The 14,143-nt window shown below is 38.7% G+C and overlaps 1 protein-coding gene across 3 annotated transcripts in view; it reads left to right on the top strand.

The window, feature by feature from the left end:
- The window catches only part of atp6v1h (ATPase H+ transporting V1 subunit H), a 33,418-nt gene that overhangs the window by 8,727 nt on the left and 10,548 nt on the right, over positions 1-14,143 (top strand). For 2 of the 3 annotated variants that reach the window (XM_085253834.1, XM_085253836.1), the window contains 6 exons: positions 1,090-1,149; positions 4,028-4,125; positions 6,036-6,228; positions 12,197-12,375; positions 12,628-12,753; positions 13,787-13,888. In XM_085253834.1, the coding sequence (XP_085109960.1) occupies positions 1,090-1,149; positions 4,028-4,125; positions 6,036-6,228; positions 12,197-12,375; positions 12,628-12,753; positions 13,787-13,888 (758 nt within the window). The remainder of the gene's footprint in view (positions 1-1,089; positions 1,150-4,027; positions 4,126-6,035; positions 6,229-12,196; positions 12,376-12,627; positions 12,754-13,786; positions 13,889-14,143) is intronic. The other variant, XM_085253835.1, reaches the window with a different exon arrangement.

Genomic DNA, 14,143 nt, shown 5'->3' with positions numbered 1-14,143 from the left:
AAATAGTTTCTAAATCTGAGTTTTAAAGCTGTTTTCAGTTTTTAAGGTCACATAGATTGTGATTAACTGCTTGTGGAGAAAGAACCTTTAAGCATTTAATTTTTGTGCTACACTATTGTACAGTTAATTGTCTCTTTGTTGCGTGTATGTATAATTGCTGGTATTGGTAGTAGTATATATAGTAAGGTTGCTTGATGTTTAAAGTTAAGAAACACCATGAACGTGACTAAAACAGTACATTTATTCTCATTAACATTCATTTTCACTATGAATATTGCAAGATCATTTAAATCATTGCACAAATTACATTTCATAATGCTGGTTAGTAAAGATCCATTTCATTTGCACTCTTCGATTTGGTTCAGTTTGAACATTAGTGTTCAAATCAATTTTTGGAGCTGCATGAAATGGTTCCAGCTTTTTTTTTCCTGAATCATTTCATGGGTTATTAACATCTCAGATATTGGCTCTCAGCTTCTCGAGACACTGGGCTCCTCTTTCACCGGTGGGGTTTAATTTACTCCCTTTTTCCAGAGTGTAACTCTCTAAAAAGCCAAGGTAATTCATAATTTCCACCTATTCATTTTGTCAGCATTTTATTCAGGTTTTGGGCTCACAGTGGAAGCCTTGTTTGAAATATAATGTATTCATATTGGGTTTGAACAGGCTTGTCAGACCTTGAGATTTTTCCATTGACAGATGCTCTGTAGGTGCTAGCGATGCTTTGGCAGATGTATGCAATAAAGAGTAGGCTGATAAAACGACATCTAGTTTCTCCATTGTATGCCAGTATTTCCAGCATAGCCCCAAAGTTGTCTTCAGATTTTATAGATATCCAACTTTTGACAACAGCATGGTTTTGTGACTGTTCTTATTTTTAACACTTTCTGTCTTTGCAAGTTTTTTTTAAACTGCTTCCTGAAATTGCATTTGATGTTCCTTTCCCCCTCAGCACCCAGGCAACCAATCAGTGAGCACCTGCTGTCCCTGAATTACATACCGTGTAGAGTCCACTGCCTCTGTACCTTGGCTTGAAGTGAATCCCTTTGAACAATTTTGCACCTCTTTCTTTTGTTTATTTCTCATTAGAATCTACACGGTACAGGTCCTGAAACAAGCATTGGAGCAGGAACTATTTCTCCCAGTGAAGTGAGTATGAGTGAAGTGCAGCTTCAACCATCCTGGCGCTTCCCATACAAAGAGTTTAAAGAAACCAAAATGCTGGGTTTGTGCAAGCTGGCATCTGTCAGCTGTCACTGGACTTTCACATCTTTTCTCTCCTCCCCGTTTCTGCCCCATCTTCTTCCTGCATTCAAGATCTTCATTATTAATTCCAGATGGTTGGAGAAATGAGTCAGCTGATGAGACGCTTTTAGAAAGAATTCTCCATTTAGACGGCATGGTGTTTGCTGCCACTGTTTGTTTTTAACTGTTTAATTGAAAATTGCATGCTGTAAGCTAGTTCTCTTTAAAACAGAAAGCGCATGACAAACATCTTTCCCTGAACATTGAAATAAAAAAGGAAAAATATAAAAAGCATTTGCACAGCAGCAGCATCCTACCATTTTATATCTCATATCTTTAATACAATACAGTGGGGCAAAAAAGTATTTAGTCAGCCACCGATTGTGCAAGTTCATCACTTAAAATGATGACAGAGGTCAGTAATTTGCACCAGAGGTACACTTCAACTGTGAGAGACAGAATGTGGAAAAAAAAATCCATGAATCCACATGGTAGGATTTGTAAAGAATTTATTCATAAATTAGGGTGGAAAATAAGTATTTGGTCACCTCAAACAAGGAAAATCTCTGGCTCTCACAGACCTGTAACGTCTTCTGTAAGAAGCTTTTCTGTCCCCCACTCGTTACCTGTATGAATGGCACCTGTTTGAACTCATCATCTGTATAAAAGACACCTGTCCACAGCCTCAAACAGTCAGACTCCAAACTCCGCCATGGCCAAGACCAAAGAGCTTTCGAAGGACACCAGGAAAAGTATTGTAGACCTGCACCAGACTGGGAAGAGTGAATCTACAATAGGCAAGCAGCTTGGTGTGAAAAAATCAACTGTGGGAGCAATCATCAGAAAATGGAAGACATACAAGACCACTGATAATCTCCCTCGATCTGGGGCTCCACGCAAGATCTCATCCCGTGGGGTCAAAATAAGATAAGATAAGATAACCTTTATTAGTCCCACACGTGGGAAATTTGTTTTGTCACAGCAGGAAGTGGACAGTGCAAAAGTTATGAGGCAAAAATTTGAATACAATAAGAATAAATACAGTACACAACTGTACAGAATAGAATAAAATAAAATACTATATACAGTAGAATAAAATACAATAAATATACAATAAGAAAAAAATAGAATACAAATACTATATACAACTGAGTAAAAATACAACGATGACAGAAAGGATTATTGCACGCAAAATGATCATGAGAACGGTGAGCAAAGATCCCAGAACCACACGGGGGGACCTGGTGAATGACCTGCAGAGAGCTGGGACCAAAGTAACAAAGGTCACCATCAGTAACACACTACAACGGCAGGGAATCAAATCCCGCAGTGCCAGACGTGTTCCGCTGCTGAAGCCAGTGCATGTCCAGGCCCGTCTGAAGTTTGCCAGAGAGCACATGGATGATACAGCAGAGGATTGGGAGAATGTCATGTGGTCAGATGAAACCAAAGTAGAACTTTTTGGTATAAACTCAACTCGTCGTGTTTGGAGGAAGAAGAATACTGAGTTGCATCCCAAGAACACCATACCTACTGTGAAGCATGGGGGTGGAAACATCATGCTATGGGGCTGTTTTTCTGCCAAGGGGACAGGACGACTGATCCGTGTTAAGGACAGAATGAATGGGGCCATGTATCGTGAGATTTTGAGCCAAAACCTCCTTCCATCAGTGAGAACTCTGAAGATGAAACGAGGCTGGGTCTTCCAACATGACAATGATCCAAAACACACCGCCCGGGCAACAAAGGAGTGGCTCCGTAAGAAGCATTTGAAAGTCCTGGAGTGGCCTAGCCATTCTCCAGACCTCAACCCCATAGAAAATCTGTGGCGGGAGTTGAAAGTCCGTGTTGCTCGGCGACAGCCCCAAAACATCACTGCTCTCGAGAAGATCTGCATGGAGGAATGGGCCAAAATACCAGCTACTGTGTGTGCAAACCTGGTAAAGACCTATAGTAAACGTTTGACCTCTGTTATTGCCAACAAAGGTTATGTTACAAAGTATTGAGTTGTATTTTTGTTATTGACCAAATACTTATTTTCCACCCTGATTTATGAATAAATTCTTTACAAATCCTACCATGTGAATTCATGGATTTTTTTTTCACATTCTGTCTCTCACAGTTGAAGTGTACCTCTGGTGCAAATTACTGACCTCTGTCATCATTTTAGGTGGGGGAACTTGCACAATCGGTGGCTGACTAAATACTTTTTTGCCCCACTGTATATAATTACTCTGATAAGTATGCTCAGAAATATGTACATGGCTATCTAACAATTGATCGTCATCTTTTCTCTGCATTTTCAGCCAGGTAACCCCCGCTCCTTCTCTCTTCACTGCTGCCTGTTTCTCTCGCTGGACTTCTTTGCTTCTACCCAACCTCTTTAAAATAACAGATTAATGTGATCAGTTCTCTCCTCTCAGCTTCTTCCACTCTAATCTCAATTTACATTATTCTGCTTAGGTGTGATGAGCGTTTTCCCTCCTGCTGCTCTGTATTGTACTGTTGGTGTGTGATCTAGCATGTGTTGATGGACTCATATGAAAAGACTGCATGTGCGATGCCTGGGGTTTGAAAGGTGACTGTAATGCAAAGTTTGGAGTGTTTTGTTTTTTTTTTGTTTTTTTTCTCAATGTGCTGTCCCTGATCATCAACTTCTTCATGTTTCAGAGCTGCACTAAATGTGTTTGACTTTCTAACATTTTGTTTTTTTTTTTCTCCTGGTTTCACTGCTAAGGCTTTAGTTCATGTTTAAGTAAATGTTTGCCACTGTCTTTTGCAGAGCTCTCAGTATGTCCAGTGTGTAGCTGGGTGCCTCCAGCTGATGCTGAGGATCAATGAGTATAGGTTTGCCTGGGTGGAGGCTGATGGAGTTAACTGGTGAGTGAAGCATGTATTAAGGTTGACTTAAACATTGGTTAAGCTGCTGAAATAGCCCTTGGAATCAATATGAATACAGTTCCTGATTTATCATGGGTTTGCTTATGCTTAGGATTCTTGTAAATACATTAGTTAGATTGAAAAGAATCACTGAAAGGAAGAATAATGACAGTGACAGTCACATCATGTAAAGTAGTATTGTAGAGTGTCTCTGTCAGGATGTCATGACACAGTGCTGCTGCTGCTAAAGCATCGTAACTTTGTTTGCTCTTTTCAAAAATATAGTTTTAAACTCAGCTGTCCTCCTGATTCATACATGTCTGCTCTGCTTTTCCTTGAGTCACCAGTGATCATCTTGCTTCTGCTGTACTGTGAGACTTAAATATCTTGTAAAGACTAAGAGCTTATGGAAAAGGTTGTTCTTTAAAATTGCTAAAAAATATTTAAAAATTGAGTAATGATGGATAGTTGGCACAGACATATTTTGATAAAGGCTCTGTACCATGGGAATTTTTTTTTATAATGGCATAATTGTTTTTGAAGTTCCCATTTCACTTCAGTTTCCTGTATGCGATAATCGAGGTTTGGTTCCTGATTGAGTCGATTAGTAGAACCTCTCTGGTCTTCTAAATGTCTTTTTCTCTGTTAGGCAATTAATGATATAAACATGTGAAAAGGTTGTGCAGCAGCTGGTTTATTGTTTGTTTGTTTTCACACTACTTTTCTTCCGATCAAGTAAGTTTCAAAAACCACTGAAAGATAAAAAATCAGGAAATAGAGCTCAAGATAACAGCATCACAATGCCCGTTTTGGCTGACAACAAGCCACATCTCTAGGTGAACAAAAGGACTAAAAGGAGAAGCAGAAAATTCACCTATTTGAAGGAGCAGGAGCCATGAAATTTTGACATTTTACTGGCTTTTCAGCTATATTTCTATATCCACTTCATCCACTGTTTCAATGTAAAATTATTCTCTTGATAGGACTCTTTGCCTGTCTGATGGTTGGATAAGCTAATAACCTAACAGCCAGTCACAGTAGGGCAAACCTCTGACTTACCTTTTACCCAAACATAAGTAAGGCTGTAGTATAAAGCCTGGCTGTTAATCATCTGCATTTGACTTAATTTATATAAGAGACACACTATAAGGTGAAAAATTTAGTCCAGACAGCACAAAGCAGTATGAAAAATTAACTACTGACTCTATACCAAGTTTATATTTTGTTTAAAAAAGATCTGATGTAGCTTTTGGTGCTGCTGTGAAGAAGGTGCAATCTCTGCCCTGACGAAAATAAATGAAACTTGATATGTAAACAAAACAAAACAAAATTCAGAGCCACACAATTTCACATGTACTTTTAACCATATTCGTCATATTTGTTACAAATTAGTCTGTAACTGACCAAAAATAAGCAAAGTGCTGAAGAGTCCCCCTCAGATATTACTGTACAATTGCCATTCAAACAATCAAGAACTTTGCAGGTTCATGCTTACTAAAACTGAGTGAGACAGAACATGAAAGGTTCAAAATTTAATGTACAAATTATGCATGATTTACCATCATCTTTCACCAATGCCTCATTGCTTAATCTGTATCACATAATTATCGCACATCTGTGAGATCCACATCTCTGCATTTTACAGCTATTTCTGCAAATGTATGACACTCTGTCTACTTGTAATCATTAGTACCATACTCTCCATTTGAACAACTCTTCTGTTATTTAAAGACTGAACATCTCATTCTCAGCCATCATCACAGATAATGGAAGAGCAGCGTGTAGGGACACAGCTGTGAAAGCTCTCCTATTAGTAAACAGCTAGCAGTGATAAACGTTGGTCTTTTTCCCTTTTCACTTTTTTTGATCCATTTTACTTTTTATTTATTTATATTGTTTTTCTGCTTAAGCATCACAGCAGTGCTGAGCAACAAGTGTGGCTTCCAGCTCCAGTACCAGATGATCTTCTGTGTTTGGCTCCTGGCCTTCAGTCCTCAGCTCTGTGAACAGTTGAGACGTTACAACGTAGTGCCTGCCCTGTCCGACATCCTCCAGGAGTCCGTCAAGGAGAAGGTCACCCGAATCATTCTGGCTGCCTTCAGGGTTGGTGGAGAATTTTTCACTCATTGTATGTTTCCCACTGATACAACTGCATCTGCATTTTCTCTGTGCTTTGTCTTTGTCCTTTGTCCTCTGTTTTGGGGAAAACCTAGAGCTATCAAGTATATGGAGTGGCTACAATTAGTTAGAATATATTAAATAACAATGCATCACAGTGAAAGGGTTCTCTTGTGGTGATCACAAACCCAAACAGAAATATAAATCTGCAGCTTTTCCCAATTTTAATGTTTGGTCGATTCTCACCCGTCTCACCCTGTCACCCTGTTACAGCTGACTGCTGTTTGTCAGGAAACAAAACAAAGCACTTTAGCCTACATGATAAACACCAAACAGCAACTAGCTGGAAAGCGTAGTGGAGTGTGTAGCAGCTGAAGACACATATACTTTCCTCAAGTCAGTGGAGACCTAAAACAGAACTAAAAGGCTGGACTACAGGTTCATCAGGTGGCCTGAAACATGACTGTGTAACTGTTGGATGAGTAAATGGAAAAGCGTTTGTTAACACATAGTTCTTACCAGCACTTTAATTCTGATATAGAGCATGCGTTTTCTCAGACTCTGGCACAGCATATTTGCATCTAATTGGATTCTGCTCTTTATCAAAGAAGAGGAAACGAAAATGGCAACTCTAAATCAACAGATGGGGCTGCCTATAAAGAAGCAGGGCCATAAATGATACATAAATGCAATTTATGACTATGCTCCCCTTTCAGCTCCCTGCTGTGATTGTTCAAAACATCTACTGAATATTTAATGTAGTCCTAAGAGCTGTGTTCTGGACTTTGTTGTTTTTTGTTTATGCCAGGTAATGAAATCCCTATAGTGTGCTACTGACAAAACTGAATTAATGGCATAGGCCTCATTTTTTAGCTAATGTTAATGTAATTTTTAACTGCACAGAGTTAATAATTCTGACAGGGTACCAGTGCAAGTCTGGAACATATAGGAAATGCACTCAGTGGAGTAGCTTTCAGGTCTTCATCAAGCTCGCTACTGTTCTTGGGAAAAGTATAGAAATAATTACGTAGTCCTGAATGATTACACATATTATGCAGATGATTTGTTTTTTCTGTAAAAGACAGACAGCATACTAATGACACAGACTGTAAGGATCCTCTGCTTAACACATTAGTATAACTGATAGCCTGCAGTACCTGACCACCCTCAGCACACATCATCTTGAATACTAAACAAAAAATCTTTTCTACTCTGTGAAATGTCTAAAGGGAAATATGGATCTTTAAATAAAACTTTTCAGTGATAGCGTTGCTTTAATTTTTTTCAACCCAGACAGCTTCAGTGACCTTGCTCAGAGCACAATGGTGTTATAAATGGCATTGATTACATGATTGAAACATGAGCTCAGAGCTGATTTTAGAACCTAAAGTTGAGGAAGGTATTCACTGATGTCATTGTAATCTGAGTCAGTATTACAATGTTTTTATTGTTTTATTTTATTTTTTTCATTTATGCTGAAAGAAACTTATTTGACACCAAATTTATGTCCTGTTTTATGCGTGCTCTCAATCGCTGCATCTGTTTCTGGTTTTAATTTCAGCCCACAGCTTTTTCATCACACTCCTGCCAGTAGAGATGTCACATGAAGGTTTTGGTAAATGCACCCGTGAAAGATAGGGGCTTTGTTTTCTTCATTGGAACTTCACTACATTACACTTAATTAAAAGCAGTGGTGCATGGATACATCTTTACGTTAAGCGGGTTTTCTTATGAGTGTGTCAACTTGCTGTATGGTGTGTGCGTTTGAGAGCTACAAGACATTGTTTTTCACCAACAAATGGGGTATTTCTTTGTTGACACCCAGGGGTTCTGGGTGTCAACAAGGGGAAGGCTGAGATTATTTTGAGATTATTTTACAAAAATATTCAGCGCTTTTCTGCATGTTGCTATTTGTCCCAAATGTCCTAATTATGCAAATGATTCTGCTCACCACATGGGATGAGGAAAGTGACTTATTATCCAGACCATCTGGAAGTCCTTGAACACATCCTCAAAGGCAGAACTGCTGCGTTTGTGATGTGTTAGCATTAGTTTAACTGTGACTCTAAAACTTTTGTTTTGACTACTCTGTTAAGGCCTAAAAATGTTGAACCTTCTTGTAGCCACAACTCCTTAGGTGGTAACTAGGCTCTAAATATTTGGAGTGACTTGACTGTTTGATCTTTGTGAAGACATTGCAGGTTACTCTTAAAAGACATTTGTGATATATTAGTCACATTTGCTGGTGCCAGAAAAGATGGTGCCAGCAGAACACATGGCAAGGTGTCTGTCAGTTTTTGTCTTGATTAATGTTAGTTCTCTTCCTTTCTATAATATCTCTAAATGTCTTAGTACTACGTGTGTGATCACCAGTTGCCTTTAGAGATCAAAGCATCTTATGGTCTAGTTCTGAAACAAACTGCGCAAGGACAAGCTTTACCACCTTTTGACATACCTGTGCCAACTCCCTAATGCCACACCCTGGAAGAAGCTCCCAAGGAAACAGGGAAAACGGGCTGGTACACTCATCAGAGTCGGGGCTTACCTCTGTGCTTCTCATGCAACTACAGGACCAGTGGAGTACACCTTTAGATGGATCCTGCATGTTGTCCCTGGAGATCCCATAACATTGGATCAGCTTCTTCTGGTTCCCTGTTTTCCTAAGCGGCCTCGGTCCTGTGGATGTAGCATGGATCTCACAAATCTTTGCAGCCTTGCCTATGCTTGTGCTTCAGATGTCAAAATCTGCACTCTTCAAATAGCTTTATTAAATAATAGATCACCATCAAACAAGACATTTGTATTAAGCAACTTCTTAATGACAAAGTCTCAGCAGCTTGGTTTTCTGTTTTTGACAGAAACTGTGGTGAGTCTGTAGCTTTTTCTGAACTTCTTCCTCCAGACTTCACATTCTTCAGCCTCCCTTGGACCTCGGGTATGGGTGGAGGTATATGTACAGTGTTCAACATCCGTTTTCGTTGCCACCAAACACTCAAACAAACATCAATCATGTCTGCTGTGAGTCTAAACCTCTGGTCAAGGACATTCTAAATGTTCTGGACTCTTTTAACCTGACACAGTGGGTCACTGGCCCCCCTCATAAAAAAGGTCACACACTGGACTTAGTGCTATCACAGAGGTTTGGTGTGTACATGACAGAAATATCTGAATTGTGTCTCTCTGGTCATTTTCCTGCGATATTCACTATAACGTTGCGCTGCTCTTTAGATAAGTCATGCACTCTAGCACATAAAAGACAAGCGCGCAATCATCTAATAGCCCCTCAATCTAGTATCACATTTCTTCATTATAGGATAATAAATTCAGTCTGTGAAAGTGTCGAGGACAATTCTGATAGTTTTAATTCCACCTGCACTGATATCTTGGACTTAGTCGCACCACTCAGGACTAAGCGCTCTAAGCCATTTTCAGAACCCTGTTTGAATGAATATACACACACCCTTAGACATAAATGCAGCCGTGCTGAGAGGAGATGGGAAAACAATAGGTCGTATGTTTCTTTACAGGTATTTAAGGACGGTATCTCTGTTTACCAAGAGTGTTTACAGTAAAGTGTTTACTGTAAACACTCTAAATACTAATTCTTTTAGTGTCTACTTTTTAATGTTTTTAATCATATTATTAGTCCATGTAATAATTTGGTGCTGTACCTTCACCAAGTATGTATGATGATTTTTAGGCAATTTTGAGCGACACAGTTTCAGCTATTAGGCCCCCTTTCCCTTTCTTTCAAAAGTTTTAGAGAAAGTGGTCTACTCATAGTCTGAAAAGTTTCAGTCTGGTTTTAAGTCACTACATAGCACTGAGACAGCACGTTTAAGGGGTTTTAATTATATTCTTTTAACTCTGGATTCTGGCAGCCCTGCTACCCTGTTGTTGTTGGGCCTTACAGCAGCCTTCGACATGGTTAACCATGATATCCTCCTATCACATTGTAGCCTGAAAGAATCTGTTCTTCAGTGGTTTTGATCTCACTGATCTAGGAGGACCTTTTATGTAACATGGCCCCCTACAGCTTGAACATAGCCCCTCTTTATTATGGTGTACCTCAAGGCCCAATTTTAGATCCAGCCTTGTTTGCACTGTATATGTTGACACTGGGGTCTATTTTTTCACGGTATAGCCTTTCATTTCCGTGTTTTGCAGATGACTTGCAGATCTGTTGCCTTTAAAAGCAGGGATAGACTCATTTCAGCTGTTATTGTGTTGCCTTTTGAGATGTTAAACAGTGGATGTCCTTAAATTTTTTAAACCTAAATGAATGTTTGGCAACTCTGTTACTTTATCCACTCATTGTAAGACAAATGTTAAACCCATGCCGTGTACCTTGATGGTTCGTTTAAATTGTGTAGGCAGGTGAGTGCACCAATATAGCTTTTTCCATCTGAGACAGCTAGCCAAGGTAACACCTTCCAGCTAATGCCTTTGAACACATTATTCATCTCTTCATTACTTGCAGATTGGACGTCTACAACTCTCTTTATTTCAGTTTGTACCAGTCGCCTCCAGCTCATCTGCCTCTTTACACTGGCTTCCTGTTACTTATATGATCTGATTTAAAATTTTACCTTTTGTTTTTAAATCATTAAATGGGCGAGTCTATTCTTACCCATCTTAGCTCCTATCTATTCATGCTCCAGAAAGAACCATGAGGTCTAGTTCAAAACTAATGTTATCATTCCAAGGCTTAAACTTAAGTCTCGCAGTGACAGTGCCTTCTCTGTGGCAGGTCCCACACTCTGGAATAGTCTGCTGCTATATATTAAAGCTGCACAAATGCTGGAACTTTTTTAATAGTGAAGACACTAGACACTTGTTTTAACAGCCTCAGTCATTGTTGTTCTTAGTTTTTTTGTTTTTGTTTTTTTCTTATTGTATTGTTCTTTCTTCTTCATATTTTTATTTTTATTGTCATTGTTGTGCATTTTCCTTGTTTAGTTGCTTTTTAGTTTGTAAAGCACTTCGGAAGCTGTTGGAAATATTCGATATAAATACATTTGACTTTGACCTTGACCTAGTCATAGCTTTTCCCTAAGTGTTAGCTGTAGGGGCCAATCAAGGTATGGAGTGATTTCTTCTATCTCAGTTCCAGTGCAGAAGCCACTTCTCTTTTGAGTCACTCCAAGTGTTGCCACCACAATTTTCTCTCCATTAAAGCCTGAGGCCAGGCTCCGAGAACTTTGTCCGCAGATTTTACGTCAGAAATAGCTTTTATAATACTTGAACATTGTGTTCTTGTTGCTGGGCAACTCTACTTTTCTTTCTCTTCACACTCACTCACAACACCTGAATTTGAATCCTAGTTAAGGATGGGTATTATGAAAACCATTAGCTCCATTGGACAGATTTTATACCTTTTAATAAAGTTGTTTAACATCAGGAGTTGACAATGTTACGATACTACAATGAGAAATACATGAAAATATAGAAAACAAATCAACTGCAAAATGGACCTGAATAAAATGACCAAACACGCACAACCGATTTCTCAAATATCAGTCTAGTCATCACAGTGATTCAGTCATAAAATCATGATGAACACATAAATAAATGCATAATGATGCTGCAGAGGTCTCCTGCTCATTGATTTCTGTATTGTGATTTAAAACAAAGGAATATTACAGCAACACAGTATAGATCGTATAGCAACATTTCTGACAGTAACAGTGTATATTTATAAATAAATTCTCATCTTTCATAAGTTGTTACAGGCAAAAGCAAAAAAGGTGCAACAGGCAGATGTTTGAGGTTTAGCTCAATAAATTAAACAGTTCATCATGAATGTTGAGTATTTTTTTTTTTTTTTCATTGACTAATAGTTAAGTATGATTTATTAGCCTGTTCGTTCATTGAGTCATTTCTGCTTTCTGATTCAGACCTCAGCTAAGTTTCTCATCAATTAGCGAATTAATAATGATCTTTTCTTTGACAGAATCTCCTGGAGAAATCGGTGGAGAGGGAGACTCGTCAGGAGTATGCACTAGCTATGATTCAGTGCAAGGTGCTGAAGCAGCTCGAGAACCTTGAGCAGCAGAAATATGATGATGAGGACATCACTGAGGACATTAAGTTCCTGCTTGAAAGGCTCGGAGAGAGTGTGCAGGATCTCAGGTACCTAATTAAGATTATTTATGAATAACATGTATTCATAGTTAGTTTATTAAACCATTATTTCTTTAAAAAATGGAGCTTGAATAAAAAGTCAAGTGTCTTTGTGCAATCCTTTTCATACAGCTACCATTAACATGTCCATATGATATTTCTGTACTTTAACTGTGCAGCGCAAATCATTCTTCTTCACATCATCAGTTAAAGTAGTTTTTGTTTTTGTCTGAGGTAATGATGTTTATTTTTGATCAACAGCTCATTTGATGAGTACAGCTCTGAACTCAAGTCTGGCCGCTTGGAGTGGAGTCCTGTACACAAGTCAGAGAAGTTCTGGCGTGAGAACGCTGTCCGCCTGAACGAGAAGAACTATGAGCTCCTCAAGTAAGCTGAAGCATCTGCTGTCATGAGATTACTCATTTTCTCCATTGCCTTTTAAAACATGATTTATTATTACCTTGACACTTCAGTAAGAGCAGAAGGACAAAGCTTCTCAAAGTGCACCTTGTTCCGATATTGAAGGGCACAAAGACTGTGATTTGTCACTTCTTATCTACTTTCGCCACAAGAGGATGTATATGTATACACATATATACACACACACACACACACACACACACACACACACACACACACACACACACATATATATACATATATATATATATATATATATATATATATATATATATATATATATATATATATATAAATAAATAACACTTGGACAGCATGCAGCCTTTCATGGCGTGACTAGATGCTGCTATGGAAAAATCCAGTTTTATACTTGACTCACAATCAGTTCTTTCGAGATACCTTCCCAATGCCTTACTTTTATCAGCTATGAGTTACACTCCCAACATCATGTGTCTGTGTTTCTGATCTAAGGACTCAGATCGCCAGAGATAAAACATCCGTTGGTGTGTGTGTGTTCTTCATTATTCGGGTCACACACTGTTGTGCTATTGACATTCTGTAAAAATCCTCATTGTCTCATCGCTGTCCCCTCTCTGTAATCAGCTCAGCCATCACCTCGGCTTAAATTAGCCTTCTGTTTTTTTAGTATTTACCCTTAAATCTCACGAAGGCTTTATTCCATGTTGAAGAAGCCACTTTTTCACTGCATGCCTTACATCTAATATCCTTGGCTTCAGAGTTTAGTGTTTGGGATTTCCAGTTTTAAAGTAGCACTAACCTTGGCTTAGTGAGAATAAGAGCGTTTCTACTTAGAAAACTGCTTTAAAGAAAGTAATCTCAGCTCTTATATTTTTCTTGAAGCTTTCTCAGAAAAATCTTTGCCTAGAAGCGTCTTTAAAGATATGTGATTGAGATCAGTAAGAATTAAGTGATTGAATCTTTTTTATGCAAACAGACCTCTGCATTTTAATGTTTTATTTTCACTGTGTTTCTTTGAAAGGATTTTGACGAGGCTGTTGGAAGTGTCCGATGATCCTCAGGTTATAGCAGTGGCAGCTCATGACATTGGAGAGTATGTGCGGCATTATCCACGTGGTAAAAGGTGAGATGTTAAGCATAAATACTATTAGATATTCACTAAAATCTATTAAAGATTTTTTTTGAAGATCACCTCCCACACACCCTGCCTCAAATGACAGCCCATCGTTGTAACGGAGTTGTTTTATGCTGGCTTTGCCTAGCACAGTTTGCCCTTGACACCAGATTTTTGGCAGTGGTAATCATTTAAGGCTTTGTGTGTTTCTCGTTTTATACAGTCACATCTAATCTGACTGCTCCATGCAGATTGTGCCAGTCG

This window comes from Mchenga conophoros, linkage group LG18 (assembly GCF_057382185.1).
Source record: "Mchenga conophoros isolate Kocher_MC1m ecotype Shallow Benthic linkage group LG18, M_conophoros_male_GT1.1, whole genome shotgun sequence".
In the NCBI taxonomy this organism is placed as follows: Eukaryota; Metazoa; Chordata; class Actinopteri; order Cichliformes; family Cichlidae; genus Mchenga; species Mchenga conophoros.
The sequence above is the reverse complement of the archived record's forward strand: the minus strand, read 5'-3'. Positions and strand labels throughout refer to the sequence as shown.